This window comes from Lagopus leucura, unplaced genomic scaffold, assembly GCF_019238085.1.
Source record: "Lagopus leucura isolate 7727_CA_CO unplaced genomic scaffold, USGS_WTPT01 Super-Scaffold_100008, whole genome shotgun sequence".
In the NCBI taxonomy this organism is placed as follows: domain Eukaryota; kingdom Metazoa; phylum Chordata; class Aves; order Galliformes; family Phasianidae; genus Lagopus; species Lagopus leucura.
In genome coordinates, this window is record NW_024962265.1 from 9998049 (window position 1) to 10026039 (window position 27991).

General features: G+C 37.0%; 1 protein-coding gene across 2 annotated transcripts in view; it reads left to right on the forward strand.

Moving 5' to 3' along the window:
* SEMA3C (semaphorin 3C) overlaps window positions 1–21673 on the forward strand; it is a 121252-nt gene extending 99579 nt beyond the window's left edge. For both annotated transcript variants that reach the window (XM_042872764.1, XM_042872765.1), the window contains exons 13-18: window positions 8730–8818; window positions 11051–11092; window positions 12202–12359; window positions 15179–15246; window positions 18208–18338; window positions 20234–21673. In XM_042872764.1, the coding sequence (XP_042728698.1) occupies window positions 8730–8818; window positions 11051–11092; window positions 12202–12359; window positions 15179–15246; window positions 18208–18338; window positions 20234–20647 (902 nt within the window). In that variant the 3' untranslated portion in view covers window positions 20648–21673. The remainder of the gene's footprint in view (window positions 1–8729; window positions 8819–11050; window positions 11093–12201; window positions 12360–15178; window positions 15247–18207; window positions 18339–20233) is intronic.
* Window positions 21674–27991: the final 6318 nt, after the last annotated feature.

The window sequence follows — 27991 nt, forward strand, 5'->3', positions numbered from 1 at the left end:
GCTACATCAAATTTGAGTCTGAGGTTATGCTTCTGAAGTCTGCTGGGAACACATGAGTGATTCTCGTACTGATCAAATTTGATTTTTCAAAAATACTCAGATATGAATCTCACTCTCTTGATTAAAGCAGACAAGCAGAGTGGAGCTCTGGCTAGACTATAGTATTCATTCACATGGGAAACTCCCACTGGCTTAACAGGGCATTATGTGCTGATATACACAAAGGCTAATGTTTTTTACTACAGATGTTTTCAAGTAGAACAAAGGAAAAGAACTCGAGGAGAAGAAATATATCTCTAAACATCAGAAAATGATTAGAGAGATGGCTTGTATTGCTTTTATGGTTCATCTATTATTGGGGTTCTGGTTATTTTCTGCTTGTAAAAAAAAAAAAAAAAAAAAAAAAAAAAAACATGTCTGCCAGGAAACTCACATGGGACTGGGAATAACCAGCCTGATATAATAGATAGGAAGCTGGTGGTAAAAGCATTTTCAAGAATGTCAAGCTTCTATAGGGATGGAATCATAAGGAAGTCTGTTCAGTCTTCCTGGAAAAACCTCCCCAGCTATCAAAGTTGTCAGGGTACCCTTGTGCCAAAAGAAGCTAAATGCATACTGCACTGTATTAGCAGAAGCATATCTAGCCAACAAGATACTCAAAGAGTACAATATCCAGTCATGGGCTCCGCAGTACAGGGAAAACATTGACACATAATCGATTGAGATTACTTGATGGACTGTAGCATGTGATGTATGAGAACAGGATGAGAGAATTGGGTTTCTTTAGAGAAAGCAAAGTGGAGATCTCACTGCTGTCTACATCTATTTTATTTATTTAATGGGAAAAGATTCTACTCAAGATCTTCATTGTCAAGATGAGAGGCAATGGACACAAGCTGGAATACGAGACATTGAAATTAGATAGAAAGGAAAATTATTCACCACTAGAGGGGTCAGATTTTGGAACGGAGGTCCAAAAAGGTTGTGAATTCATCTTCAGAGATTCACAGGATTCATAGCCCAACAGCAAATGGCCCTGAAAACCTTGTTGTAATTGGACCTGCTTCAAGAGGAGTATTGCACTGGATAACTTCTAAAGGTCACTTACAGCCCACAGGGTTCAAGGTTCAAGTACAGGAAATAAAAAAACAGAAATACTTGTCTCATCCTGTGTCACACCTCTACCAGGTTACCATTTTCTGTACTGTGAGGGCTTGGTGTATTATAAGATACTGATAGAAAAACCTCTAATTAATAAATTACAGTAAAAAATTCATTTTTAATCTGGGCATTCTAGTTTTCTTGGTAGGCAGTTGCTAAATAATTTTTAAAGCATCCTTTGATCCCACCTGCAAGGTCAACTTATGCTAATTAGGTCAGGTCTTCCTTGTTGTTTTTTCTCCCTCTCTAACATACAGCCACATTTTCTTTTCTGTTTAATTAACACAATTGCAGTTCTCAACTTTCAGACACTTTAGAGTCATAATTCTTCTTTCCTTCAGAGGTAAAGAAAAACAGTTTTCATATACTACTGTGGAAATATCAGAAGCATTAGTAGACACTATCTCAACTATTCTTATACAACTCCTCAAGAACTCTGTTGTCTGTTAGCTTTATTCTTTGCCAAAGCAGAATGTTTTGCCATAGAAATAGCTTGGCAGACTAGAACGGATATTTCAAATGCATATTTTAGGGTTTTTTTTTTATATAGTGGTATCATTGGTTTAAAATTGGTTCTATAAGTATCTAATGTGAATTGGAGTAAAATCCTACTAAAGTTGAGAACATGAGACATAGGCTTTTCTAAACAATGCAGGATTCTTCCTGTAGAAGTGTTAGTTAATACTGAAAATGCATACAAAATAATGAATGTGCATGAAAATACACAATAAAGACATGTAACACTGCAGTGATTCTGCATGATATAAATACAAGCCATTTCATTTTATACTTCAATGAACTACAAACCAATCTTAATAGTGCCTGTGATTCATTTAAAGCATTAACATACGTCAGCTTGTACTTATGTTTTGTTTGTCCTCTTCGAAGTACCAGCACAGGGTCTGCTTTGGACAAAATACACACACTGCAGCCCTCGATACTTTATGTGCATTGCTTTTTACCTTCTGCAGTACACCGGAGACAAAGATCACTGTCTGCCTTCCAGTTATGTTGAGGGCGGGCATTATTATCCCTGAGTAGAGCACAGTGACTTCCTGAGACACTAATACCTTCCACGATCTTCCTCAGAAGAAACTGACACAGTAGAAGTTACCGTGTTTCTCAGCCCTTTTAAATAAAAGCGATCAAGTTTCAGCTGCTGAGAGGATAAACTTGTTTTCTTTATTCGCTGCTTTCTGTGAGACTCAAGAGAATACGATAGAGATATTAACTGTCAAAAGGAATGCAGAGGGGATTTTCTTTGGTGTCAGTTCATCCCAGCAAATGGAAAAAACACACTGTGTAGGAGAATTTCATGTGATAATTTCTTTGGGAGCCTGGTGCCCCACAGCTAGAGACAATGGGACTTGGCACCTGGTGACAATTACACTCAGCTCAGATGATGAGTTACTGCTGCTGAACTGAGATGTTGCCAGCCGTGTCTGTCACTGTCAGTGACCTGTCTCATGCTTGAAACTGGAGTGTTTTATGTCTTGCCAGATGCAGAGCACACAAAATGTTTAGCTTTTCCTCTCTTCCTCCTCTATAGCTTCAGTAATAAATCAGTTCCTGGATGCAAGTGAGGAATAACAGAAGTAGAAAGCTCAAAGAACCCCAGTGGTTTTCATGATGTAGCTGTGGTCTGGAAGTGTGTAGGCAGCTGTGTCACTTTTTCACATTAATGTGAACTTAATGTAGTGTTTTCTTTGCACCCTCAGACAAAAATGTTGAGTTTACAGGGGCTAGTCCTTGCTGAGAGTCAGTATGTTGCTTTTCTCTCCCTTTTCTGTCACTTACATAGCTAAGAAAATAAATCCTACAAACAGATATTATTCTTGCAACATTCAACCTGCTTTTCAAATAATAAGGATCGCTTGTTTTTGTGTACTATCCAACCTGAAGACTCTCTGACCACTTAACGAATCTTTCCAGTCCACCCAAAATGGTCTCTTCATCCCCCTTTGAGCCAACTTAGAGTAAGAAGAATCAAGTCTTTATGCTAAACAGCAGTGCTACAAGAGAAGAGTACTGTGTACCTTGTCTTCCCAGAAACCAATGAGATAATTTACTCTGAAATAATGTAATCACTTATTTGCATATTTGACAGGAGCAGTGATGATAATGCTTTTTTCCTATGGAATGAGTAATAACATTCAGTTATTGTGCTTCATTTATCCCATTTGTATGGTAGCCCACAATTCAATCTTGTAGTTTTTGATTCACACTAGAATTTCACTTTAGCCAGTCCAATTTTATGTAAAGAATTCAAGAGTACAATGTTTTCCTAGTTTATCCCTTGGTAGATTGTTTTGCATTTAAGTTTTAAGAACAGCAGTAAAACAGCATGAGAACATTTTCCTGAGATTAATATTTATTTTTTAAGCATGCCACCTACTGCTTGCAGTATGAAAGCTTTCAGTCTCAGTCCACACAGATTGCAAAACCAAAAGATTGTGTGCATGTGGGTTTTTTTATTGCTCATGGTGTTACAAAAGTATTTAAATGTCTGGGTCAAACTTGGATATATTAAGCAGACATGGGCACCAATATGATTTTTTTTCAGCTCCTTGCCATCAATGTAGGATATATTTTTGTGTGAAGAGATCTAAGTGATTGCCATGAAAAGGCACTTCAGGTTTCAGTCTGGCTTATTCAGTTGATTAATATGGGCCAAATGCATCTGACGTGGCATGAGGCTGATCAATGTTTTTAATCACTTTTCTGATGCAACACTTGTTTGCAGTCTGGAACAGTAAGTACTTTCCAAGCATAAGGTTGTAATATAGTCTTAAAGATATGAATTAATTGTGAGAATACTTGTTTCCAGGGTGTTACATGGTGACCGTCTTTTTGGAAAACTTAACTTTGCTGACAACAGTAGCCTCCAGTAACATACACAAAAGCCAAAATCATGTAATAAGCTACAGATTCTAACAGAAATCATCTAGTCAGAAGAGCACGGGTGCCTCCCACAGCTGTAATGCTACAGCTTCCTGTCTGTGAGCTTGGGGAGGTAGTGTTGCACAACAGTGACACAATCACTGCAGAGAGGGCTTCTGTCCTCCCCTTGCTCACGCAGGGGTGAGTCATTCAATACCTCTTAGTGACCAACTCATCTAAAACTTTTTCACAGCTTCTTAAGAAGATATGTGAAGCAGATTTTCCTACACATTTGGTTTCCTCTCATTTTTTGTTCAATCAAGATCATGGTGTCTCCAGAAGGTGGACCAAGCTCGATCTATCTGAACATTTTGCCCTCAGGCATGGCTTGTACCTGACTTTTTGTTCTTTGATGCAGCTTGAAATGATTTCACCAAGTTTCACAGCAACAATGTGAGATGGGGAAAAAAAAATGCACATTTTTTTTCAACAGATGGTGAAGATATGTGGCTGTGGTTAGAGCCCTGATTTACAGTTGAGTGTGGAAATGTCTCTCAGGCCTCACTGATAACCTGCCACCATCTCAGGTGCTTTGCTGAGACTGAACACTGTCTCAAGCAGAGAGATTTTGAGCATTCTGTTGACACTCCTTTCTTTTTTTCAATAATTTTATCTGCAGCTGGTTCAACTCAGTTTAGAGACCAAAAGTAATGAATCTGCCAGTGGGCTGACAAGTTCAACATAGAGAAAAGTTTACGAAGGGTTTGCCGCGACGTCTGATTTACCAGGGCTAACACAGGAGGCCTCTCTGTGAAGCTCTTGACAGAACAGCAGTTGATGTCCATTGTAGTCATTATTTTATGGTGTATAAAAGTCAGGGTTTTGATTTGTTGTTGGTTTTGTGCACGCAGTGTGGGTCGGAGGTGGGTGGGTCCTGGCTCTCTGATACTCACCGTACTGACAACTGCAATGTTCACTTAGGACTAGGGAAAGAAAAGCTAGGAGGAATTCGGAGAATGAGACTGAAAAAAATTCAGACCTATAGACTCAGCTTCTGGAATGCAGATTCCATCCAAATACCTGCATATTTTTCATCACTAATCACTAAGCTTTGCCTTTTCTATTGCCCATGTTCAGTCAGATCAGGAATTGGGGTTGTTATGAAGCACTAGTATTAATGAAGCTCAGTTGATTATTACAAGCCTCAAATTATGCTTTGCATTTCAAGAGAGTTTTTGTTCTTTTAGCTTTACTATCGTTCTTGATGTTATAATTATTTATTTATCTTTCCTTCTTCCTTTCTTGGGTGCTGTCTTCCTCCTCAGTGTATTTCTCACTCTGCATAATCTCTACTCCGTCTTTTAGCCTACAGGATATCAATGCCTTCCTCTCTTGTCATTCCCTGCTTATCAGTCCTCTCAGAAGGGGATGTGTTCTCACTGACATTGTCTTCCACATGGAGCTTGGAGATTGCAATTGCTCAAGCAGGTTTGAAACTGAAAAACAGTCATTATGAGTCGTCCTGTCATCTTGCTGTCAGCTCGAGGGAGATTCCTCCAGACATCCATCTGCCCTCCACTCCCAGCCTGGTGATGAAGTGAGGTTACAAGCAGTTCCTGGTGAAAAGTCAGGGCAGCAGTGAGCATAAATCTGTCATTTCACCTGGGACATTCTAGAAGTGGGTTTACGTTCTGGAGACACAGTAGCTTTTTTCACAACTATGTGAAATCATAACAATATAGAACTGCTTTCAAGGGGATTTCTGGAATTAGCAAATAAACAGAGGAAGAAATAATCTTATTCGCTTTTATGAATATTCACAGAATTAGCTTAAATTTCATGCTGTGACATGAAAAAATGTGACTAACTCAATGATCTTGTAGCTGGATCACAACACAAAAGATTACCTGTTATGAAATACACTGGAAAACAGCTCAGACACTGTTATTTTGCATACATTTCCTGCAGTGCACAGTACTGCATCCTTTCCAACTTTCCTTCTGACCCAGGAATTCGGTTTGCTGCCTTGCTGTCAAAGAAAATAAGCAAATATAATTTTCAAAAAAACTCAGATGTGCCATGAGCATTCTGACATGAACACATAGAAATGACTGATGGCAGCTACTGTGCTTACAATGGGGACTTCAGTACTACTGAGGAAGGAATAAGAAGTGTTTTCTGAGCACAAATATTTGTTTTTCACTTATTAAGGAACAGGCTAAGCAACAGTAGAAGGACTATTTTCAGAAGGAGTGGAGAGTTACAACCTATAAGCATTATTGGAAGTATCTATATTTATATATACAGGCTGCTGGAATTCCGTTCTCTAAGTGGTTTTATTTAATGAGTAGCTTTCTACTGCCTACTTTCCCTAAGAGGAAAATTTATTCTAAATGTTGCATTAACTTTACTAATTGTTTTAAAACAATGAAGCATATCTTTCTGCAAGGATCTGTCCCTAATGCTGCAATGAGTCAAAGGCAAACAGTCCTTAACTCTGTGTATTTTGCTTGGTTGTGACAAAAAGGTAGATAGGAACCCAGTTTTTAAATAGAAAAGGTTACTAGGACACAAGGGCTTGGCGTCAGTCATTATCAGTATTTTTTCTCAATGCCCTGGATAAAATCTCCCCTCAGGTTCTGATTTCAGTTTCGAGAAATGTTTGAGGACCAAAGACAATTTAGGAATTTTAAATGTGTGACATGCACTAATGGATCACTCAAGTAAACTGGTTCTTCAGTTCTTTGGAAGCTCAGCTTCACATTCCTTTGTAGGTAGGGTTACTGTCAACGTGCTTCATATCCTGTAAGTCAGGGTCACAGGTAGCTGGCACTTTGCAAGCGGCTGAAAAAAATCACGAAAGGCTGCAACTCCTTCCTGCACATCTGATACAGTGTTCTAGATTGTATAATTTAATATTTGACATTGATAAAGGGATGCAAAAAGACAGAGGTAGACTAGACTTAAGCTGTGTATATTTGTGAATAAATTGTTCCCTTTAGCAGAAATATACCCATGCACACACACACGTGCTTCTCCTTAGCTGTAGCGAGGGATGCATCTGCAGAAGTTTAAAGCTTTGGTGTGTCTTGGCAGTTTGTAAATCTCTCTCAGGTTCCCATAGCTTTGCTAATACTGGCACCCAGTCTAGACCACAGCTGTGCTATCAAGATTTAGTTTCAGTAATATTTCTTTGGAAGGCACTGGTTTATCGTGCCACTGTATAATGAGAATAAATGTTCTCCATAGAAGATTTTCATGAAAAATCCATGTATAATGTGCTCTGAGCACGCACAGTTGATAGCTACAGATTTTTAAGTCTTGTCCGCTTTCAATTTCTCTTTTCTTTTTTCTGCTTTAAATGGCAACACATTGCAGTGTTCTACATGTGAGGTCAAGTCATTACGTGCCAATATTCTGGCCATAAACCTTAATTTTTAAAATAAAATGCTTGGTTATTTGCTAGATTCCTCCAGGGAAATAAGAAGATGTAAATTATTTATTGCAAACAATTTGCCCTACAGTTCCAGCTATGGAATTTAGTCACTGCCCTTAAAAGCAAAGGGAAAATTGCAGTATTTCAGTTTACATGGTCTATATCGTGAACTGCCAAACAGGAAACTGAGATTTCCTTTCCTCAATCGCAAATTCATGAAAATACACGTAGATACTTACCTATATTGTGCTGTACTCATGTTTTACTAACCACAAAAGTCTATACTGCTCATAAAACTTTTGAAGGCCAAACAGAATCTGTACCATGTGTTCCCATTCCTTAGAATCAATACTGAACAAATAAATATATTGTACTCCGACAAATTTTCAGGCCTTTCAGATTATTTCTTCCCAGAAAATGTCCCTGTGCCCACCCTTCTGATTCCCCACAGTCTTTCTTTTCTACCACATCCAAAATACTTCAGAGCATGTCTCAGCCTTCATGAACCTCCACAGAATGACTCCTCCATTTTGTATGCTCTTTCCACATAAATTCACTAAATCACTAATTTTCCTACTCATGGTATCTACCCACAAAAACACCACCACTCGCACATCATTTTTGCTTCCTACTCATTTCTTCAACCTGAGGGGCTTGAAACTGTATTTTGACACAGCAACTATAATTGAGTCATTACAGTGTCTTCTCCTTGCCTTTTTTTCCTTTTTCTACACGGACCAAAAAAATAACTCCTACTAATATATAAAGGGCTTAGGTATTGCTTGATTTTCTGGAAAAAAATCTTTCAGCTGATTATTTTTAGAAGTAGATTAAGTTATTCTTTGGAATATTTACTTTTCCTGTCATCAGTTGTTATTTCATATTTTTACTGGGTATGAATACACTTCAACTATACAGTAGCTCTCCTTCACTTCGTGCTCTGTTTTCACTGTAAGATGATTGATTTTTTCAGGTAGAATGGTAATGGTGATGATACTTACCCCAGTCTTACCATGACTTCTTGAAGTTCATGTATAAGAATAATACTATTTACAGTCATGTAGAAGTTATCCACAGTCTGTGACTTGTGAGGGAGTCATCTCATAGTGCTTTCTCACCCCAAATTAAAATTTTTTCATACCTTTCTCTGTGTCACATTGCTGGCTTTCATGTTTCCTTTCATAGTTGGTAATGTTTCATCTTTTTTATCTCTCTATCTCACATGATTTGATTTTTTTCTCATCTTTTCTAGATCAAGGAACTGTACAAAAAGTTGTTGTCTTACCCACCAACTTCTCTGCAAGCGGAGAACTCATTTTAGAAGAGCTGGAGGTTTTTCAGGTTTGGCTTGCTCCTACATTTACTCTTCCAATGTGTATGTTCACACAAACACTTTGTTCTAAAGACTTTGGCAAGGGCAACTGTGACTTGATAAAAGATCAAGTGAATGTGCCTACTGTCAGCTTGATACCCACCCAAAGAGCAAAATAAAATGTCTGAATGAGTACTGTAGGAACGCTTAAATCCCTTTTTAACCTGTATATAAGTTGCTTATTTTTTATGTTGTCATACTATATAGTAGGATTTTAATAACATTCTTATGAGGTTATGTTGTAGTGGCTTCTGGAATGTCACTTCTGTCACTGGCATGACATATTGAGACTAGTCTTATTTACAGATGAAATATAAGATACTTCTTTAATTATCTGATAATCTTCCTAATTCTGGGCTGCAGAATTGAAGCAAACTAGTGATTTTGCTCAGATGCAGATCTTCAAAGCTTCTGGAGTCAAAAACCCAACAAGATAACACAACATGAACCAAAAAGAAACACAAGCATCTATGGGAAAAAAATAAAGGAATAGCCTCTGTCAGTCACTCTGGCATGTAGCAGCTTGTAATAACCTAAAGAAAACATTCATCCTCATGTTAAAGATTCCCCTTCACATTTTTGAATGGGATGTTCTTTAATATAAGTAGCCTCAGGGCAAATGGTGTTATTCATCTATAAACTTAGCTAAGGGCTTTGTCGTGGGCTTTTCTTTTATTTTTCTTCTATTTCACTGCGAGTATACAATAACAAAAATGTAAGCTTTTTATCTAGACATGCAACAATAGCTATTTCGCTAAGGAAAGGAATACTTTCTGTGTCAACCTTCAAAAAAGCATAATTAGCTCTCCTAGGCTTTTGTTGAAAACCTCCCTTTGAAAAAGATATATGTAAGTAACACTACTTAGAGTGCCATTTGCCCAGCTATTACTTACTCCATTTGCAGAGCAGACAGGTGGGATGAGAGCAATCTTGATTCTGAGCTTCATTTCCGGGTATCCCTGCACAGACCTTTTTATCCTGAACATTCAAAATCACAGTACCATAACTGCAGCAGTTGCAGTCTGTGCGGACAATGAGGCAATGCTTTCATGAGTCTCTCCAAGAGGTAGGAATGAGATCAGTAGTTTTGTGCTAGTAAATATGGAGAGTAAGCAAAGCAAAGATTCCAGAATATAAATAAGATCATAGAATCATAGAATCACTCAGGTTGGAAAAGACCTTAAAGATAATCGAGTCCATCCATGACCTAACCATACTACCCTAACTAACAACCCTCTGCTAAATCATATCCCTGAGCAAGATGTGGCATCAAATCCAGTGTTGTATTGAAACTTGGATCTTCAGACAGTTCAGTCATAAAATAATGCAGTGCAGCTCTACACTCCTTCATACCTTTGCCAATTCTCATGATTCACAGCCAGATTTTCTACTGCTGGCCTTCCCACTTTGCCTGTAGTCCACTGCAGTTAATCCTGGCCCACCGGTGGGGCTTTCCTTTGTGACTGAGCAATTGCTGAATCTTCAAAAAATGCTAAACATTTTTATTACTATCATTCTAATAATTTGTTTGGATGAGAATAATGAATTGCTTCACTTGCTTAAGGCAGTGAATGTGATAATTCCTTTTCCAGCTTTCTAAGATTCAGTTTGGACACAGACAATAACAGACTCCGGTGATGACACACAGTAGTATACTGTACTGTCTCTGGGAACAAAACATTCAGTAACACACATGCCATTTTTAATATTCTTATCATAGATAATCTGAAAGTGTGTTGGATGTTGGCCAAACTGTATGCACTGTAGATAATGTGCAGGAGAAGTATGACATATTCTTAACAGAGTCATGTAGTAAATATGCATGTGCTGTTGCATGATTTTTCCATATAATCAATTCTGAAGAAGGTTTTTTTTATTGCAAAGTGAAAATAATGGCTTCAAAACACATAGCTGCTGTATTGCTGAACTAACACAAATGCAGGTTAATTAGTACTGTACGAAAATCAATGCATGTAATGAATAATAATGCTGTTGAGCTCAGCATTTACTGAGACATTCATTGTATTTGTGAAATTTGATTAGTTGTGAAAATAGTGAGTAGTAGGGGTGATGCTTTTCCAATATGTGGAAAGTTAAAGTTCTGTTAGATATGACTCAGATCTTATTGAACTTTAAATATTGATTTTGCAAGTGCATTAACGAGAGTCTTTGTAAATGTGGTTTGAAATCTTGTCTTTCAGAGTAACTCTCCTATAACAACAATGAAGATTTCATCTAAAAAGGTAAGGAGAAAAAGAATGCTTGCTTAATGTTATTAATAGAGAAACAAATTGACTTAAAATGTTAACAGATCAATTGTACTGCATCATAGTAAATATTTTCTGTAATTAATGTGGAGAAACATGACAGGATCTGACACAGGCTGTTAATCTGCCCAAGAGCCAGTAATATAAAATAATTTATATTAACTATTTATAATTTCTAAATCACTTAAAGTATCTTTAAAAAAATAATAACAAATAATTTTTTAAAAGTATTAAAAGATGAAATTTGTACTCCTTATTTTACTTATGTCCTAAATAGAAATTTTCCTTTGGAAATATGGTGCATACAAAGAAGTGTGATATTGGATCTAAGGAGAAATTGTACATGTCTGTTCTCTACTAGGGAATAGGAATGATGAAAATAACTGTAAGGATATCTAATGAAATGTCAAACACTCAAACTAAAAATAGTCATTCCATGATTTTTAAAGCAATGCATTGCTGAGTATTTCACAAACCAGTGAAGAGGTAAATACTCCTCACTCATCACTGAATTAAGTTCAGCGTAATTTATTAGATTTGTGACCAAAAGAACAGGGAAGTGTCTAGATTTTGTATTAAATAATAAAAATAAATAATACAAGTTATCATTTATTATAAAATTTCTACTGGCTTAATTTTCCAGGTAACTAAGGCTGTATGCTGGATCTACACCCCAGCATAATCTCGAGGATTTATGTATTGGAAGTCTATGCACTGGAGAATCCAAGTAGGAACTCTGCATAATATTTACTAATGTGACTATATGCAGAGAAAATACATAGTTCAAAGGCATAAGCCAACAGTCCTCAGTGAATCAGAACCAAGTTCTCAAATCTGAGCAATATTAAGTCAGTCTGCCTGCTTCAGCATGGAAGTGTGACACTCAATGTGGAAAAAAAAAAAACATTCTAAGTAGTTCTAAGTGTTTTCTAACAGGAAGGTGGAAATATTACAGTCCTGTTCACTTGAGAGATGTCTGTTTTTCTTAGTTTAACGTATATTAGTGGCTTCTCTCTTGGTCTTGAGTCAAGTCCTGGGTGAAGCTCCTCCACATTTAAAATAAATCTTTCCATTTCCTTCTACAGCAACAGCTGTACGTGAGCTCAGAGGAAGGGATCACACAGGTCCCCCTGCACCGCTGCCACATCTATGGGACCGCCTGTGCTGACTGCTGCCTTGCCCGGGACCCTTACTGTGCCTGGGATGGCAACTCCTGCTCCAGGTTCTATCCCACAGGGAAAAGGTAAGTGGTCCTATGAAGTCTGCCAGGAATGTAGAAATAAAGCTTTTGCTCTGCTATGTAGCTTGGAGCCTTGTAATGCAATACAGAAGTGGAATGTCATTCCTTTCAGGAGCACATGCAAATTGGTACTGTTCATCACCTAGGACTGTATGATAAAAGGCTTGCCTTTTCATATTTAAAGCAACAGATGGGGGAAAAAAAAAAAAGCACCCTATTCATAATCATAAATATTAATCTGATGTCTCATACACAAAAAAATCAGTGAAACGTTTGCTCCCTTTGTTAAAATTCAGTTGCTCACTATGGATATAATTAAGATAGCCCTAAATACAGCCAGATATCACTGAGGTTGTTTGATGAATAAAGTCATTTATTTTTTTGTTCCTCGCTTGCTTTTAAATGAGAAGAATTATTTCTATGGAAATTTTAGGCAAATGTGACTTCCATGTAGAGCTTGCAGATTTGGGTTTTTTGACATGAGATTTATTAATGCAGGCAAGAAGAGCAATTTCTCTTTAATTTACAACAGAGCTAATAGTCCATCTCTTAATTCTTATGCAAAACAGGAGCCGCTTTCCACCTCCCTAGGGAAACATTTAATAGCATGGGGCTGTAGTGAGCTCTTGTATTGCTAAGATTCCATTTCATGTACAAACAAAGCTACAGAATGTACAGTGAAGTGTTACTGCAGAGGAGAAAACCCTTTCAGTTACATGCCAAAGTGGATGTTACTGTGCTCACTCCCTGAACCTGGCCTGCTTCAGTGACCAACTAGTTGATGACAGTGTCGTCCTTTGGATGAAAGATGACTTGAATAAATATTCTTGAATTCTTGTATTCTTGAATAATTCATAATTTCAGATAAAAAGACAAAGCCCAATATGGCTATGGCAGTTAAAGATACAGCACAATACCTGAGCCTTGTACTGCTTTCACTTAGTATATTTAAACTGTCTGCAAATTGATTGTTTTCTTCCAATGGAGCAAAGGTCAGAAGACAGAAAGGAAAAAAAAGAGAATCCCCAAGTCTCAGGCCACCTAACTCCTACACTAACTGAAAGATAATGAGCAGTGAGGTATACACAGTCTGTACAGTTTCCAGTGGATTCCTTTTCATCTCCATGTATCCACCCAGGGTTATTTCCACTGGGGCTTTCTTTCTTGTTGACATTTTATGTGCAATTTACTTTTTATAGCAAATGAAAATAAACACCTGGAAATAATCTGTTTTCACATGTGAAGGAAGTGAGTGGTCCTGTTAACTAACAGGAGAGATTATAAAGAATAAAACATTGGTAGTTAGAACCCCATAGTTTAGACAGCTTTTTGCTGGGCACATTTGTTCATTTGAATCTTTTGATTCCCTGTCTCTGTTCCTTACCTAAATTGATTTACCTGGGAGTATCTTCATTTTCTAAAACCACCTCCTCAGACTTCTTTTGATAAGTATCAGAGTTAAAGTTTAGATCCTCAGAACTGCTTAATGTAACAAGCATGCCATTGCTGATGGAGTGGAGCAACTCATGGGAACAACAGGCATCCTGAAACTCACTGAGAAATTCTTCACTGTCTCCTCTGACTTACATGTGCAGTTCACACAGGTCAAGATCCTAAGGCATAATCACATGCTTTTAATGTTTACTATCAAAAATATACTTGGAATGTCAGAAATTACATTTTTGAAAGATCAACTTTCAAATGTTGCCTTTTAAAACTATCCAGTGAGGGACCTGGTAATGAAGGATTAGAAAGATTAGTTGTCTCTCACTGTGTCTGCAATACCTGGTATAGTATGACTAAAGAGCATCACCCTTCACTTAGCAATGCTGCAGCTCCAGGGGCATTTTGGTTTCATATCCATAAGTCATTAGTGCATAGCTTAAAGTACTGTAGTTACATATCCCCTTCCTTTGCAACAAGTGCCTATCCGCAATATATTTTTTTCACTGAACTTGATAAATGTTGAACTAATGTATGGAATATTTAGTTTTAAAAACAGTTTTAAAAAAGTAATGTATACTAAGAATAGAAATACAGGTTCCAGATTTTCATGCACTGAATTCTGTGAGCCCAAAGAGGGCTAAAATGCCAGTACTCACAGTCCCAGTAAACTAAACTACTAAACTACTTGTTTAGTAGTAAACTAGTAAACTAGTAAACTAAACTACTTAGCTTACAGAATCATGGTTTTGAATCTGTCAACCAAGTAGTACAATAAAGTCTCATTTTGAAGTATTTTAAGACATGGTGAGTTTTGAGTATCTTTTGGAAAGAAAGAAAGTTACATGCCCTCATGTAAAGGCAGAACTGAATCTGAGCTTTTCACCATTGTGAATACTTCTGCCTCTATGCTATCACAGTGGCTTTCAAGCACCATAAATAAACCACCTCCCAAAATCGAGTAGGGAACACGTCCTGCACCATGATTATTGGCTGGTGCATTAGATATGAACTCTGTGACTCTTCCACATCAAATGCTTGTCCACTTGAAGACCATTTGAATCTGAGAGGTCTGTCTCTGAATGTTAAATCTTGCAACACTAAACCTATGTCAACTTTATGCATCACCTCTAGCTCTTCCACCCCGATGCCTTCATTGCAAAACTACTTTGCCTACCAAAAGAACAACTGTCTTAAGAAACTCAGCAAACTAGTTATTCCCTTAAACAGCATCTTCTCTCTAACATGCCTGGCAGCAGAAAAGCAACCTCAAAGTAGGTCATGAACTATGACTGATAACTGACCAGGTATATAAAAAAAAATGTTTATTTGAAGAATAGTCATTTTGGAATAACAATTTGTGTTTTAAAATATTTTAGGAGGAGTCGTAGGCAAGATGTGAGACATGGAAACCCTCTGACTCAGTGCCGAGGTTTCAACCTGAAAGGTACTGTAATTTAGAGATCCTTATGCTATATAAAGAATGCATGGCTTTCCTTGTATGATTCATTGCAGCTCACATCTGTGTGGTTTACTGGTAAAACATAATTATTTTCCAAGTCTGAGTCTTTCCTTGCAATTATCTGAATCCTGCATAAATGTGATATAATGATAACCCATGAAATGTAGAGTTCAACATAGATGAAATAAGAAGCTGATAGTACTGACTAGAAACAGGTATAGTGAATTTGAGTGCTTTTCTAAGTCCTTTAAGTCTTTATTAATTTCTCTTTATTTGATTAAGTCTCAGCTCTGAACATTTAGAGTAAAATAGAATTTGAAGTTATATTAGTTTTTGCAACACATCTTTTAGCAGGTTCCTTTGTGTTGTCATTATTCCTTTCTCCCTTTAACTAGAAAAAGAATTTGCTTCAAACCTCTTTATAAAAACCCTTGTTTCTAGTTGTGCAACTGTTTAGCCAGGCTGGAACAGTGCTGATAGGCAGTGGAGAAAATATTCTGCCTTCCCAGCTGCCCCTTTCTCCACATTGCTAGTTAGCAGTCATATATGGCCAAAGTCATAAGTAGATGCAGATATAAAGGCAGCTTAATCCTTTATAACTCCATGCATGCCTAAGTTAGGCTGTGGCAACATCAAAACACAGCCACGTGAGAATCATGTTCCAGTTTCAGAGCTGTGTCTTCTAAGTGTGCTCTCAACTGTGCCATCTGGAGATGAAATAATACATCTCACTGTAAATTGACTGAATTTTTGATTGAATGAGAGAAGAATGCTTGAAGAGTTATGTCAAAGGTTCAGTCACACAGAATTTTGTTTTGCTTTTTTCTTTCTGTATCCCACAGGAACCTCCTGCTTACTCTTGTGGTCTTTTTTCTTCCTGGAGTAAGTCAGGCATAGAATCCTCAGCCCAAATGTGGCTAATGGTGCTCTGGCTGCCAGCCCACAGTGCCAATGTATCATTCTCCATGACTCAGTGTTAGGTCATTTATACAAAACTGGATAGCTTCAACAAGTTAATCACAAACTTGTGATCAGCTTCACCCTACCATTACATTATGCACCTGAGCTCTGAGACATTCATATTAAAGCTCAGGCTCTGAACCATGAAGAAACTTGAGCTGTGTGTCTACCTTGCAGTCATGTGCAATGACCACCCACCCACTGTCTGTCCCAAGGACAGGTGTCTCCTCTTTCAATGTGGAAAATGTGAGAATGTCAGCTGTCTGCTTTGTGGGCTGAGGGGAAACAAACATTTAAACCTTGACATTCTTGTAACACAGGAATCTTGTTTTCAAGACATTTATCTTAGTTTTGATATATTTATAGATTTGGATGTTTTAGCAATTTTAAAGGATGTTTCAGTGACAGCAGTGTAGGTAGACGACACTCTTCTCTGGGGGAATAAAAAGAAACAGCAACTTGGACGCTTTCAAAATATAATTCAAGCTACTTATGGCAAAACTATTATGTTGGAAGGAAAACTGAAATCTGCCTAAACGACAGAAGAGCAGAGTTGGATGACAACAAGAAATCTTCCAAGTTTATAAGGAACGACAGTCTTGAAACTCGGCGTTCAAGCATGACAGGTTGCTTGCCTTAGACGAAAACCAATATTTTTTGGCATATTGTTATTTTTTTAAGAGATCATTAAGAACTAAAGGGTTTGTAATATTTCTTTTCAGATGTTCTGTTAAGTACTTCAGTATTTCTTATCCTTGTGTTAGTGTTTATGGCCATTAAAGAAATGCATTTTTATTTTGTCACTGTTCTTCTCAGTATTTGTAAGTGGCATTTATGTGATATATTTAGCCCCAATGTACAAAACAAAAAAAAATTGCTACAGCTCTGATTTCTTCAGTGTTATACAGCTACAGACAGGACATCCAAGCTCTGCTAGTTTATGATCTTTGAATGCAAAATATGTCTACATTATTCTGGTAAAAAATTGCAGTTGATTTTGGCACAACCTCATAAATGTGCTGAGAACTTGCAAGGACTAAAACCATGGAAAGTCTCCTTCCTTTATTAGCATAGATTCCCATTTCATATGTGAATTGATGGAAGAAGTTGAGAATGGAAGATAAAATACATTCTGAGGAAGACCAGTTTTAGGACTGTGCAAAAATACAGTATAATTACTACTCATTTATGAAAATAAATAAATATTTTTATTTTATATATGTAGTAAGCATTTAAATCTGAAGTGTATTCTTTTTTTTTTTCTGTTGTGGCAAGTAATGAACATCTAGAAGTTGCTTTCAGTAACTGCCATCTATCTAGACTACAAAGGGCCACAGCAAGTGTAAATGATGACATACACTCAGCATTTGCCCACATATTGCTGGAGTGCTATATATCTTTCCTGGTCTCTGTTGATTGCCTAAGTATTGAATTTCAGATTTAGAGCCAGGCCCTTTTTCTTGCTTTTTTAGAGGGGAGTATGTTTACAGTAAAGTCGGCCCTCTCTTGCCTCCCTGTGATAGTGCATGACTGTTGAAATGGATGGAGCTGTCCTTATGTCATGATGTATTTTAGAATCATACCAACAATATTGCCCTAATTTCCAAACTGTGAAGTGTGAAGAAGTATACCAAATATTTTGTTCTATGTTGGAGAGTTCCAAACAGGTGGTTTTGTCATAGTAGAGAATGAGATAATTTCTGGAAAGAATATCCCCAGGCTTTTATCCCATCAGTAGAAGTGTCTGGGCATGCATTTGCCTACCTGCCCACAGGTATCCCACTTTCTCGGAAGATCGTATCTAAGTGATAATGCCAGTATTTGGAGCAGGCTTTTCTTCATTACATTTAATTTCCTTTCTTTGAAAATATTGTACCATAATGTATCTATTATCTGCTAATATCAGGATTGGATGTACTTCAATTGACTGTATTCCAAGTGGTGCTACATTTACAGTAGCCTGACCTGTCTTCTTTTATTTCGTAGCATACAGAAATGCAGCAGAAACAGTCCAATATGGAGTGAAAAACAACACCACCTTTCTTGAATGCACACCCAAATCTCCTCAGGCTTCTATTAAATGGCTGCTACAGAAAGATAATGACAGGAGGAAAGAGGTGAGTAATGTCAACAAAACAACAGCTCTGAAAGGGACCTCAGTCAGCATCCCCATCTCAGAATGAAGCGAGATGGCATTTGTGTTTTCATTAGACTATGGATCTGGAGAATTTGCGTGGGCACAGGACATCAGACAGTCCTTTACTTCTATAAATCAAGATAGTCTTCAGTGAGGCAGAAAGGCATTTGACTCCTCAGCTCCGCCAGCTCCGATCAGAGCAGAATAGCTATTAAATAATAATAAAGTCAAGGAACTAGTTAATGAATTTTTCCTTCGCACCTTACTAATTGCAAATGGAAAGTTCGCAGTGCTTGGGAAAGAAGCATAAAGGCAGTAAACTGTGTAAAGTTCAGGAAGAAGTCTTCTTGCAGTGGCCTCTCTGTGCTTTTGAAGAGATAAAAGGCATAAGTGGGAGAAATGTGAAAGGCTTCTTTAGCAAGAACATATATTGACAAAAGCATTTCCCCACCATGCTGCAATCACATTTTCCATTACTGCATTCTCTAAGGCTCTCAAATTTCAGCACTATAATATACAGTAAGATTGTTTATGAGGAACACATCTTTTTTAACTAATATGAAAGGGGAAAAATCCATTTCAGATCTGAGGCAGTTACTGTGTGAATAACAAGGAATATCTTTGTAAGGAAAAATTAAGTGTTATGGTGTCTGTTGATAGTTTATAAATACTGAAAAGCACTACTCTCATAACAGGCCATTTTCCAAAATCAGAGAGGACTTAGAAGATTTTTGTTGAGTCTTTTCAACATATTCTGTCCTGTAGTCTTGGGATATTTAAGCCATGTACTAGTAATGTAGGTGAAATTCTTTAACCCTTTGCTTCAGAATAGCATCTTCCTCTTTTTTCTTGTTGTTCTCCATATCGGTACCAGAATCAATGCAGTTTTAAATAGAAGCAGTCAAAGCAATCAAAAGGTTAATTACATTTCAAGCTGAACTTAATCTCTCAGGTTTCTGAACAATGTCTAAAGAACTTTACAGTAACAGAATAGCTCAGTAAATAAATGAGTTCCTAGAAGTATCAGGTATAATGAAAAGTTCAGTGTCAAAATAGAAAAATATTTCATACAAATAGCAGCACTGTTATTCTTTGATAATGGGGTATTAGCAATTTTTATTTCATAGCTGAAATGACAAGGGACATGTGCAGTCGTTTGTAATTAGATGATGACAAAACAAGCTGTGGTAACTTGCTTTCTTCAGATGATGTGATTATCTCTTGGGACTATCTAAAGCCTGAAGCCAGAAAGGATACAAGAGAGTAGAAAAATTGTTCTATGTTTCCAATGAGGTAACATAGCTGATGCTGTATGAAAAAAACTTTCATACCAGGCTTTAGACTCCACACTTCGGAGTTCTTTGGAAGTTAGCTCCTGAAACTCACTAGCAGTCAAAGTTTTCAGCAGAAGCCACACTCTATTCAATGACAAATCATCCCTCAGCCTAATCCTGTGCCTTTCTTCCATCAAATCTCAACAGCAACCTCTGATGCTGGAAAAGATGTTCACAGACATGTAACCCTGGCAAATAAAAACTTGTTTTCTCAACTTCTCTTCTTGAACATTACAAATACTTTTCTTTCATGAAGATTTACATCTTTATCTCCATCCCAATCAAATCCACTTTAATATAATGAATAAAAATATGGAAGTCATTTTCTCTAGAGACACTCATGTTAGGAGTAGTCTCTTTCCTAACATTAGCAGGCACAGTGGCCACTGTGATTCATGATCACAGGAAGGAAAACATAATGCCCTTAAAAGGTTTTTTAAGAAAGATAGAGACATTTAAAGTAATAGTTAACGAGGAGTTGCAATACTGCATTATTTTGTAACATTCTTGAAAAAATTTCTTCTGTCTTTTCTACCTTTAGGTTAAGCTGAATGAGAGGATCATAGCTACTGAGCAAGGACTTCTCATTCGCTCTGTCCAAGACAGTGATCGGGGGCTTTATCACTGCATTGCAACAGAGAACAATTTCAAGCAGACCTTAGCGAAGATCAATTTCAAAGTGCTGGATACAGAGATGGTGGCCTACATGACAGACAAATGGTCCCCGTGGACCTGGGCCAGCTCAGTGCGAGCCCTGCAGTTCCACCCAAAGGACTTTGTGGGAACTTTCAGTCACTCTGAAATGCAGATGATCAACCAATACTGCAAAGACAGTAGACAGCAAGGTCAGCGGAGGGAAGAACCCCAGAAGATGAGAGGAGACTACAGCAAACTAAAGGCCCTTATCAACAGCAGGAAAAGTAGAAATAGAAGAAATCAGTTACCTGGTTCTTAATTTTATTTTGCTGAAGGAGATATCTTTGTCCTCACTGTAGAGGGCTTATGTTTGTCTGTTGAGAACAAAGTTGTGCAAATACGATGAAAAATTAGATGAAATTACAACAAGCTTCAGAAAAGATCCTCCTCCAAATAAAATGCAGTGTAACTCAAGTAAAGAAAAGATGTGGAGTTTTTCAGTCCTAGATGCTTACTGGCACTAGGTTAGTCTATGTCATGGAAACAAAAATGAGTGTTCTTCTTAAACCAGATTCATATTTAGTATCTCGTTATTTAATTATAGTTGAACAGAAATTTAGTTACAGTTGAACAAGCTCAGTGCAGCATCTTGCAACTCTGGAGCAGTACCAGAATGGTGGTGGAAGAATCTGGATTAAGATGCACACCCCAAGTAGGGTGGTACTAAAATTTCTTTGCACTGCATTTACGAACACGAGTTTCTGCTTGTTTACTAATTAATACTGGGTTTACAATTTTCATTCATTCTTCAAATCATTTAGGTACATGCAGATAAGATGCACGTAAAGTGTAATAGAAATGTGTCATTCATTCAGAGGTCAAATGAAGGAATGAATAGAAGAAAAAAAATATGTTTTTATACTTTGTCAGAGGAAACACTGATTGTTGTGCATAGTATGAGTTGTAATAAATTAATGAGTTCTGGAATGTAACTTAAAATATCTCTGCTCATATTGATTTTTGTTAATATACGATGTTCTGTAACACTACAGAGCTTTATAAGTGGTACAACGCTAACATGAGAATGTTCATTATATGTACAATTTTGAAAGCACCTAAGTGACTTGGGTATTTTAGCTGTTTTCAAAGAATTACACTCCTTTGGTTTGTTTTTCAAAAGACAGAATGTGTAGAGTGTTTATTCAAAAAAAAAGTATTTAATCTATTGCATAGTTAAATTGAGGTCGGCTTGCAATATAGAAACAAGTTATGAACATGTTTGAAAATTTTAAAACTTATTTTTTTCAGCTTCTCAACATGGAAAATGTTATCTAGATTTTTTAAATTAAAGCTTTTCCACTTTTCTTTTTAATGCTGTTTTCACAATTTCCTCCTCTATTCTTTTTTTTCTGCTGTAAAGAATATTCGAAAAAGAAATAAAAAGTGAAAAGAAAGAGAGAAAAACAATATTTTAAAAACTGGTTAGGGTCAAAAACCAAAAAGTATAGCAACATTTTGAGAGATACATTTAAATAGAAATATTTTTGTTTAAGAAGAAGCTGTCAGGCCTATTGAAGTTCGTCTTGTTGCTAATTGGTTGCATGTGCATCAAGCTATCTTGGTAAAAGCAAAAGTTTTTTTTTTTGAGCAACACCAATACCACAAAACAGGGACAGCTGTTCTTTATTTTATTGTGTAAGAGTGTTTCAGAATTCACTGAGTCTCTTCAGAGGAATTAGACACCAGGGAAGTCTATCTGGGGGTTAAATCTGTGGGAGTAACTTAGAAAAATTATGTTTTATTTTATGATGGTGTCAGCTATTTAACTGAGTATGGTCAGCTCAACAAAAACAAAAGCAAAAATTTTTTTTTTAAAAAAAGGAGCTTTCTAAAAAGCCGTTGAATGAAAATAACTTCTAAGCCCAGTAAAGTTAAGAAAAAGTGGTTAGTTCCAGCCAATAACACAGATATTGTACTTTAAAACACAGTTTAAAAAAATTTAATGGGTGTTTGTTGAAACTCTTGGGCATTATTTCAATTCTACACTGGTCATAACTCTGCAGGATGTGGGAAGATACCTCAAGTTTCATGCCAGTGTGAATGAAGATCTAGTGCAATGGAGTTAGCCCTGTTACTGAGATGATACCGTAGTTCTTTACGTCATATCATTGTCACCTGACATAGAATAGCTGGGAAATGGGCCCTGATTCTTTAAACCACTTAAACACTCTCCCTAAGACCTTTTGATGCTGATGGGAGTTCTTGGACTTTGGTTTATGTGCTTAGTGCTTGTTTCAAAGGGGATGGCAATGCCTGCCTGTTCATATATTACCATGTAGCTAAGTGCTTTCCTTAATGAGAGCCTAAATGCACATATCTGCAGCATGCAGACAGTGGTATCTGGGCTCTTCTCCTCATGGAAACCAGTGAGTAGAATTTCTCTTTGACTTCTGCAAGCTTGAATCTGATCCCAAGAGCTGGCAGAATATTTTCTGATGGAAAAAATAAAAATAAAAAAAATTAAAAAAGAAGATGAGTAAGAGAAAAGATAAGACTTCATTTTCCCAGCTGACTTTCAGTGCAGCAAACTGCATTATTATTTTTTTTCCTGAGGACAACTGACTTTTAGAGTGTGTAACTTACAAACCAAAAATTGAGTGCCACAAAATGAAACTACCTCCTGGAATGATATTAGTGCATATGCTCTGTGTGCTGCCATGCTTTTCCTATCTCCTATTCAGTTAGTGTGATCTTAATGTCTATTGTGAGGATCATAATTGCTTCCAGATGGAACACAGTGATTAATAAGTATTTAAGGCTACAATTTGCTCTTTAAGTGGTTAGGTACGGTGATGTTTTAATAGGCCTCCATTAGGCCTCAGAAATTACAGTTACAGTTTTCTAATAGAATATTGGCAATGAGGGATTCCAGTAAAACAATCAGCATAGCTCAGAGTTTTGTGTGATTATAAAATAATATTTTTAAAGCTGCTTCATATACCATTATTATGGTATGACTGTTTAAGGGATTACACTTAAACTAACATTTTTCCTGCTGCATGAAAACTTCAGCATATATATAACAAGCTTCTGTTGGTGCATAAGCAGTCCAAGCTTCCACACTTTAGCAGCCTTCCCCTGTGTTCAGAGTAGTCAAGAGCCAGATGCTCAGCTGGTATGAACTGATGGAACTTCCTTGCTGTCCATTTAGCGACTGTGCATTCTGCCATCTGGGTCTTTGGCCTTGAAATGTACAGAATACACAATCTGCAATTTTCCTTTGTTCCAAGCAGCCCCTCTACTGTAGGCGACACCAAAACTTAGGACTGTTATATTGTTTGTGCTATTTAATACTTCCTATTTTGAGGATTACTAAATAATGTATATAATTTTATTTCTTAAAAAATACAAAAGCAAAAAGACTTCTAGGTATAACTTCACCAAATGTAAAGATATGTTCTCTGCTAAGAAATTCACCGTATAGTGATATTTTTGGGCTATTTTTATTTTGTGTAGTTTGTAAAGTTCGCTGAAATCCTGACCTAACAATATGTTTCTTGCAATTGTTGTTACTGTAGATATGCGTGTTTTATTAAGAAAATCCTGTTTTTAAAAGTGTAGGTAGGTGTATAAGTTTCTAGCACGATGAAACTGTCATTACAGTGAATATGCATTATATAGTGTGTAAGAAAGAACAAAATGTAGTTTAAAATAGTAATATTTAATTGAATATCTAAAATACTATTTGCCTGACAAAATAAAGTGTGTTGCAACAAGTTAATTTTTTTTAAATGCTTCTTTACAGTTGTTTGCTAAAAATAAGGAGCTTTATTTCTTTATCTGAAGAGCAATCCCAAAGGGTTTCATAGGCAAGTGCAAGAAAGTGCTCACAGCATCGGGTATTGCAGCTGATCAGTTCTGAGCCCTTCTCCAGTCTGAACACTCATCAACACAAAGATTTCCAGGGATAGATGAGGAGTCCAAGTTGAATTCTTACAGAAAAGATCTGTTCTGATGACCTTGCATGTAAACTTGCCATCATTTTCTCATTGCATATACATATATGAAATACATACTTTTATATTTTTTTTTCATATTTGTATATGAAAAAAAATGTTTTCTAGTAGCAATATAAACTGTTATCAGCAATACCTGACTCTAAATAAGGAAAGCAGTATATAAATGCTTTCTAATTTTATTACACTTAGAAATGAAGGAAAACAAACATAACCACCCATCCTGCGAAGTCCTGCAAGTGAAAATTTGTGCTGTTCAGCTTTTTCTTTCACACAAGACATTTGCCAAGCAACTCCCCAGGGCAGGGAGGCTGGTGGGTCTGCACTATGGTAGGGACCCACAGCTTGCTCCCATTTCCTGGCTTGTCCTTGGAGCAAATAACCTGCCTGATACTTGCAGTACATTCTTTTTCCCTGCATCTACCATCCAAGCAGTTTTACAATTGTTCTTCTTATCTTTTCTTGGGTTCGAATGGGTTTTATAAAGATAGCATAGAGTGTGCCCCATTTCAAGCAATAATCATTCCTTAAAATACTGACCTTCACAACAAGGTTCTGGGTTAATAAACCTGGTTTTTGAATTCCCAAGTAGACAGGTTCCTGAAAGGCATTATGAAGTGTGAGAGGGACAAGATTACCTAATCCTAGGATTTCTGTACTGGCTGGCTCCGAGATGTGCTGACCCTGGAGAGATAGCTGCACTCAGGCCAGTTCAGGTCTGAAGCTGAGCTTTTGAAGACTCCTTCCTTCTGCAGGAAATGCTTGGATTAGGCTCCAAAAGACAGGGATTTAAGAGCGAAGCATTTACAGACTACAGTGCTCTGAGATACTTTTCACAGGTCCGATCCTCTGTCTTCAAACCTCAGTCAGCCTTCTTCTGATCCTCTCTGCCTTTTTCCCCCGCTTTCTCTGGAGTTGCAGCAAGTTTCAACCACTTATCACTTTGATTCCTTAGCTCCAAGCAGTAGCAAAACAAGACACTTGATTTCTCAGGACATCAGATGCAAGATTTCCAAAGAACTGAGCTTCCTTCTTTCAAATTTGTTGGAACATTTTTTCATGTGGGAGCTACTTGCCTTTTCTAGTGACAAATTCTCTTGAGTGGAAGCAGGATATGAATAAACCACATTCACAGAACCTACTGTGAAGCATGTGCAGGATCCCTAGAAGGGCAGAGCAGTGCTTGGCACATCCTTCTCAATGCATCCACAAAACCCAGAGGGAACCAATGAAAAATGTTGCCTGCACAGGAGGCACTGCTAAAACCACGGTGGCTCCCAATGCTGCGGAGTAATTGTTGCCTATGAAATTAATTGTCATCTCTAGAATTAAGTCAGCAGCTGTTATTCTATGGGGCAGGCCATAAAAGCAAGTTGGGACACTATGACTTTTGTCTAAAGCAATGGACTAGGTCTCAGGAGACCAGTATCTCTTTATCCTTTGAGCTGCAGCTGGTTTGCTAAGCCCATTCTCCCGCAAGGTGGTAAAGGGAGAAGTGACTTCATGTGATATGAACTCAAATAAAATTACACATGGGTACATATCAGCTGGTCCCATATATATATATTCATGCACATAATAAAGACAAATACAGAAGTTTTTCATAAAGTATTTTCTGGTCCATTTAGCTTCTTTTGACATTACTGTACATCCTTCTTCTGTTTCAATTTGATCAGAATCAGACATCAGGTTTTCAAGACATTAATAACCTGTGAGTAGAACAGTTGGTATCTCCAAGAACATTTTAAAAGACAAGCAATTCATCCTCAAAAGCTCTTTCTTCTAATCACTCTTTTTCTAAATTATCTTCTTCTCTATCTGAACATGAATTTCCTTTTTACATCAGGAAACTTTAGCATAGTGTAAGTAAAAAATAAAAAAAAAGCGCTGGCATCTAACATGTCAAACCCAAACAAAAGGCTGAGATTTGTTAATGCCTTGGCATTCTGGACACTCCAAGATGGAAATTTAATGCAGCTGGCTCAGCGGTCAACAAACAATTATTTCACAGTAATAGACTGTCTTGTATCCCTGGACTCATCATTGGAGTCTATATAGAGCTTTACAGAGCAAACAGCATTCACGTATTACTAACACTGTATCAGCTTTGTTACTGATGATTTGAATGCCAAGCCTTACAAATGAACCCAAATGTTTGCTGAGCTTCACAATCAAGACTGTTTAAGCCACAAGGTTTCAAAACATGCAGCACTGTAAAAAGCCCGGAAACTTTTTTTAAAAAATAATAAATAAATAAAACTTGGTTAGCACTGTTATTTGTGGGGAATGAGAGTGAGTATCAAAGACTGTTTTCTATCTGAGCAACCTGTACAGAAAGATTTAGCAATGGGAAAGGGTAAGCAGAAATACATTTGCTTAACCTTCAGTTCAAAACTCTTTTGGATAACTGTTGTTCCTTGGCACTTTACAGTAGTTTTGTTTCCAGTATCCACTTTCTCTGTCTCCATTTCAGAGGTCCGAAAGACACATGGGGTTGGACCTGCTTTCAGGTCCATGTCTCAGGACATAGTTGTCCAGGATCTTTTCTCTAACAAGACTTCAATAAAAATGACATTACCTGTAGTGTTATCTCTTATATCTACCTAAATAGCTTCAGCTGTTAATACAGTGTTAAATAATAAATAAATAAAAATTGCACTTTAAAATTTTTTGCAAAGGATGAAAGATTGGAACCCCAGAAATAGCAATGAAACATGCTGCAGGTCTTGTTCGAACATTGTGAATGTGAATTGCTACTACATGTTGCTGTATGATGGAAAAATATCATTCTTTCAACCATAAAGGGACAAATCTCCTGTAAATCAAAGCTCACCAAAATTAATCTTCTTTCACTACTAACAAGGATTTGCTCAGGCCCTTTACAGAGCTTTTATCTCACTCTCAGTTTTATTTTGCTTTGCCTTGCTTTTAATTTGCGTGATTTTCTTTATGATCTCTTCTTTTTTCCCTATCTGTTCATTTAAACTCAGTCTGAGAAGAGACAGTTTAATTTAGCTGTTTTAATTACAAACCCTGTTAATTCCAATACTCTGAAATATATTGCTTACTACAATCTTCAACAGATGCCACACACTGTGGCATCAAGCATCTCCATAGTGTCAGCTAAAAAATGACGCACAGAAGAGTATTTCCAATTTGTATGCAGTCTTTTGAGCTTAAGAAGAAACATCAGAACCAGATTACATAGTAGAATGTGTGTGTTCAAACTCAAAAGACATTTGGATAATATTTGTTATGGTTTGTACAATGTGTTTTTTCAGTACAGTATCCATATTGCAGACTATTCCCTTTATTGCGCCTGAGAATACAAGCTCCAATCCAGGCTAACTGATTATGTTTGGGGGAACTCGAGATAGCAGAGAATGGAGAGAATGGAGAAGTAAAATATCAATCGATCATATGGCACAGATAATCTGACAGATTGTCAGTATAAAAGCTAGCAGAAACTATTTGGTAGCTCAGAAAAGCTTATAATAAAATAACAATAAAAAAGTAGTCCAATCTACCTAAAACTTTTTTTTTCTTTTTACCCCATAAACATTAAAGATCTTTGTAATGGAGGATGAAAATCACCTTTATTATCACAGCACAAAACCAAGTGTATCCTTTACATGTTTGGGACTAAA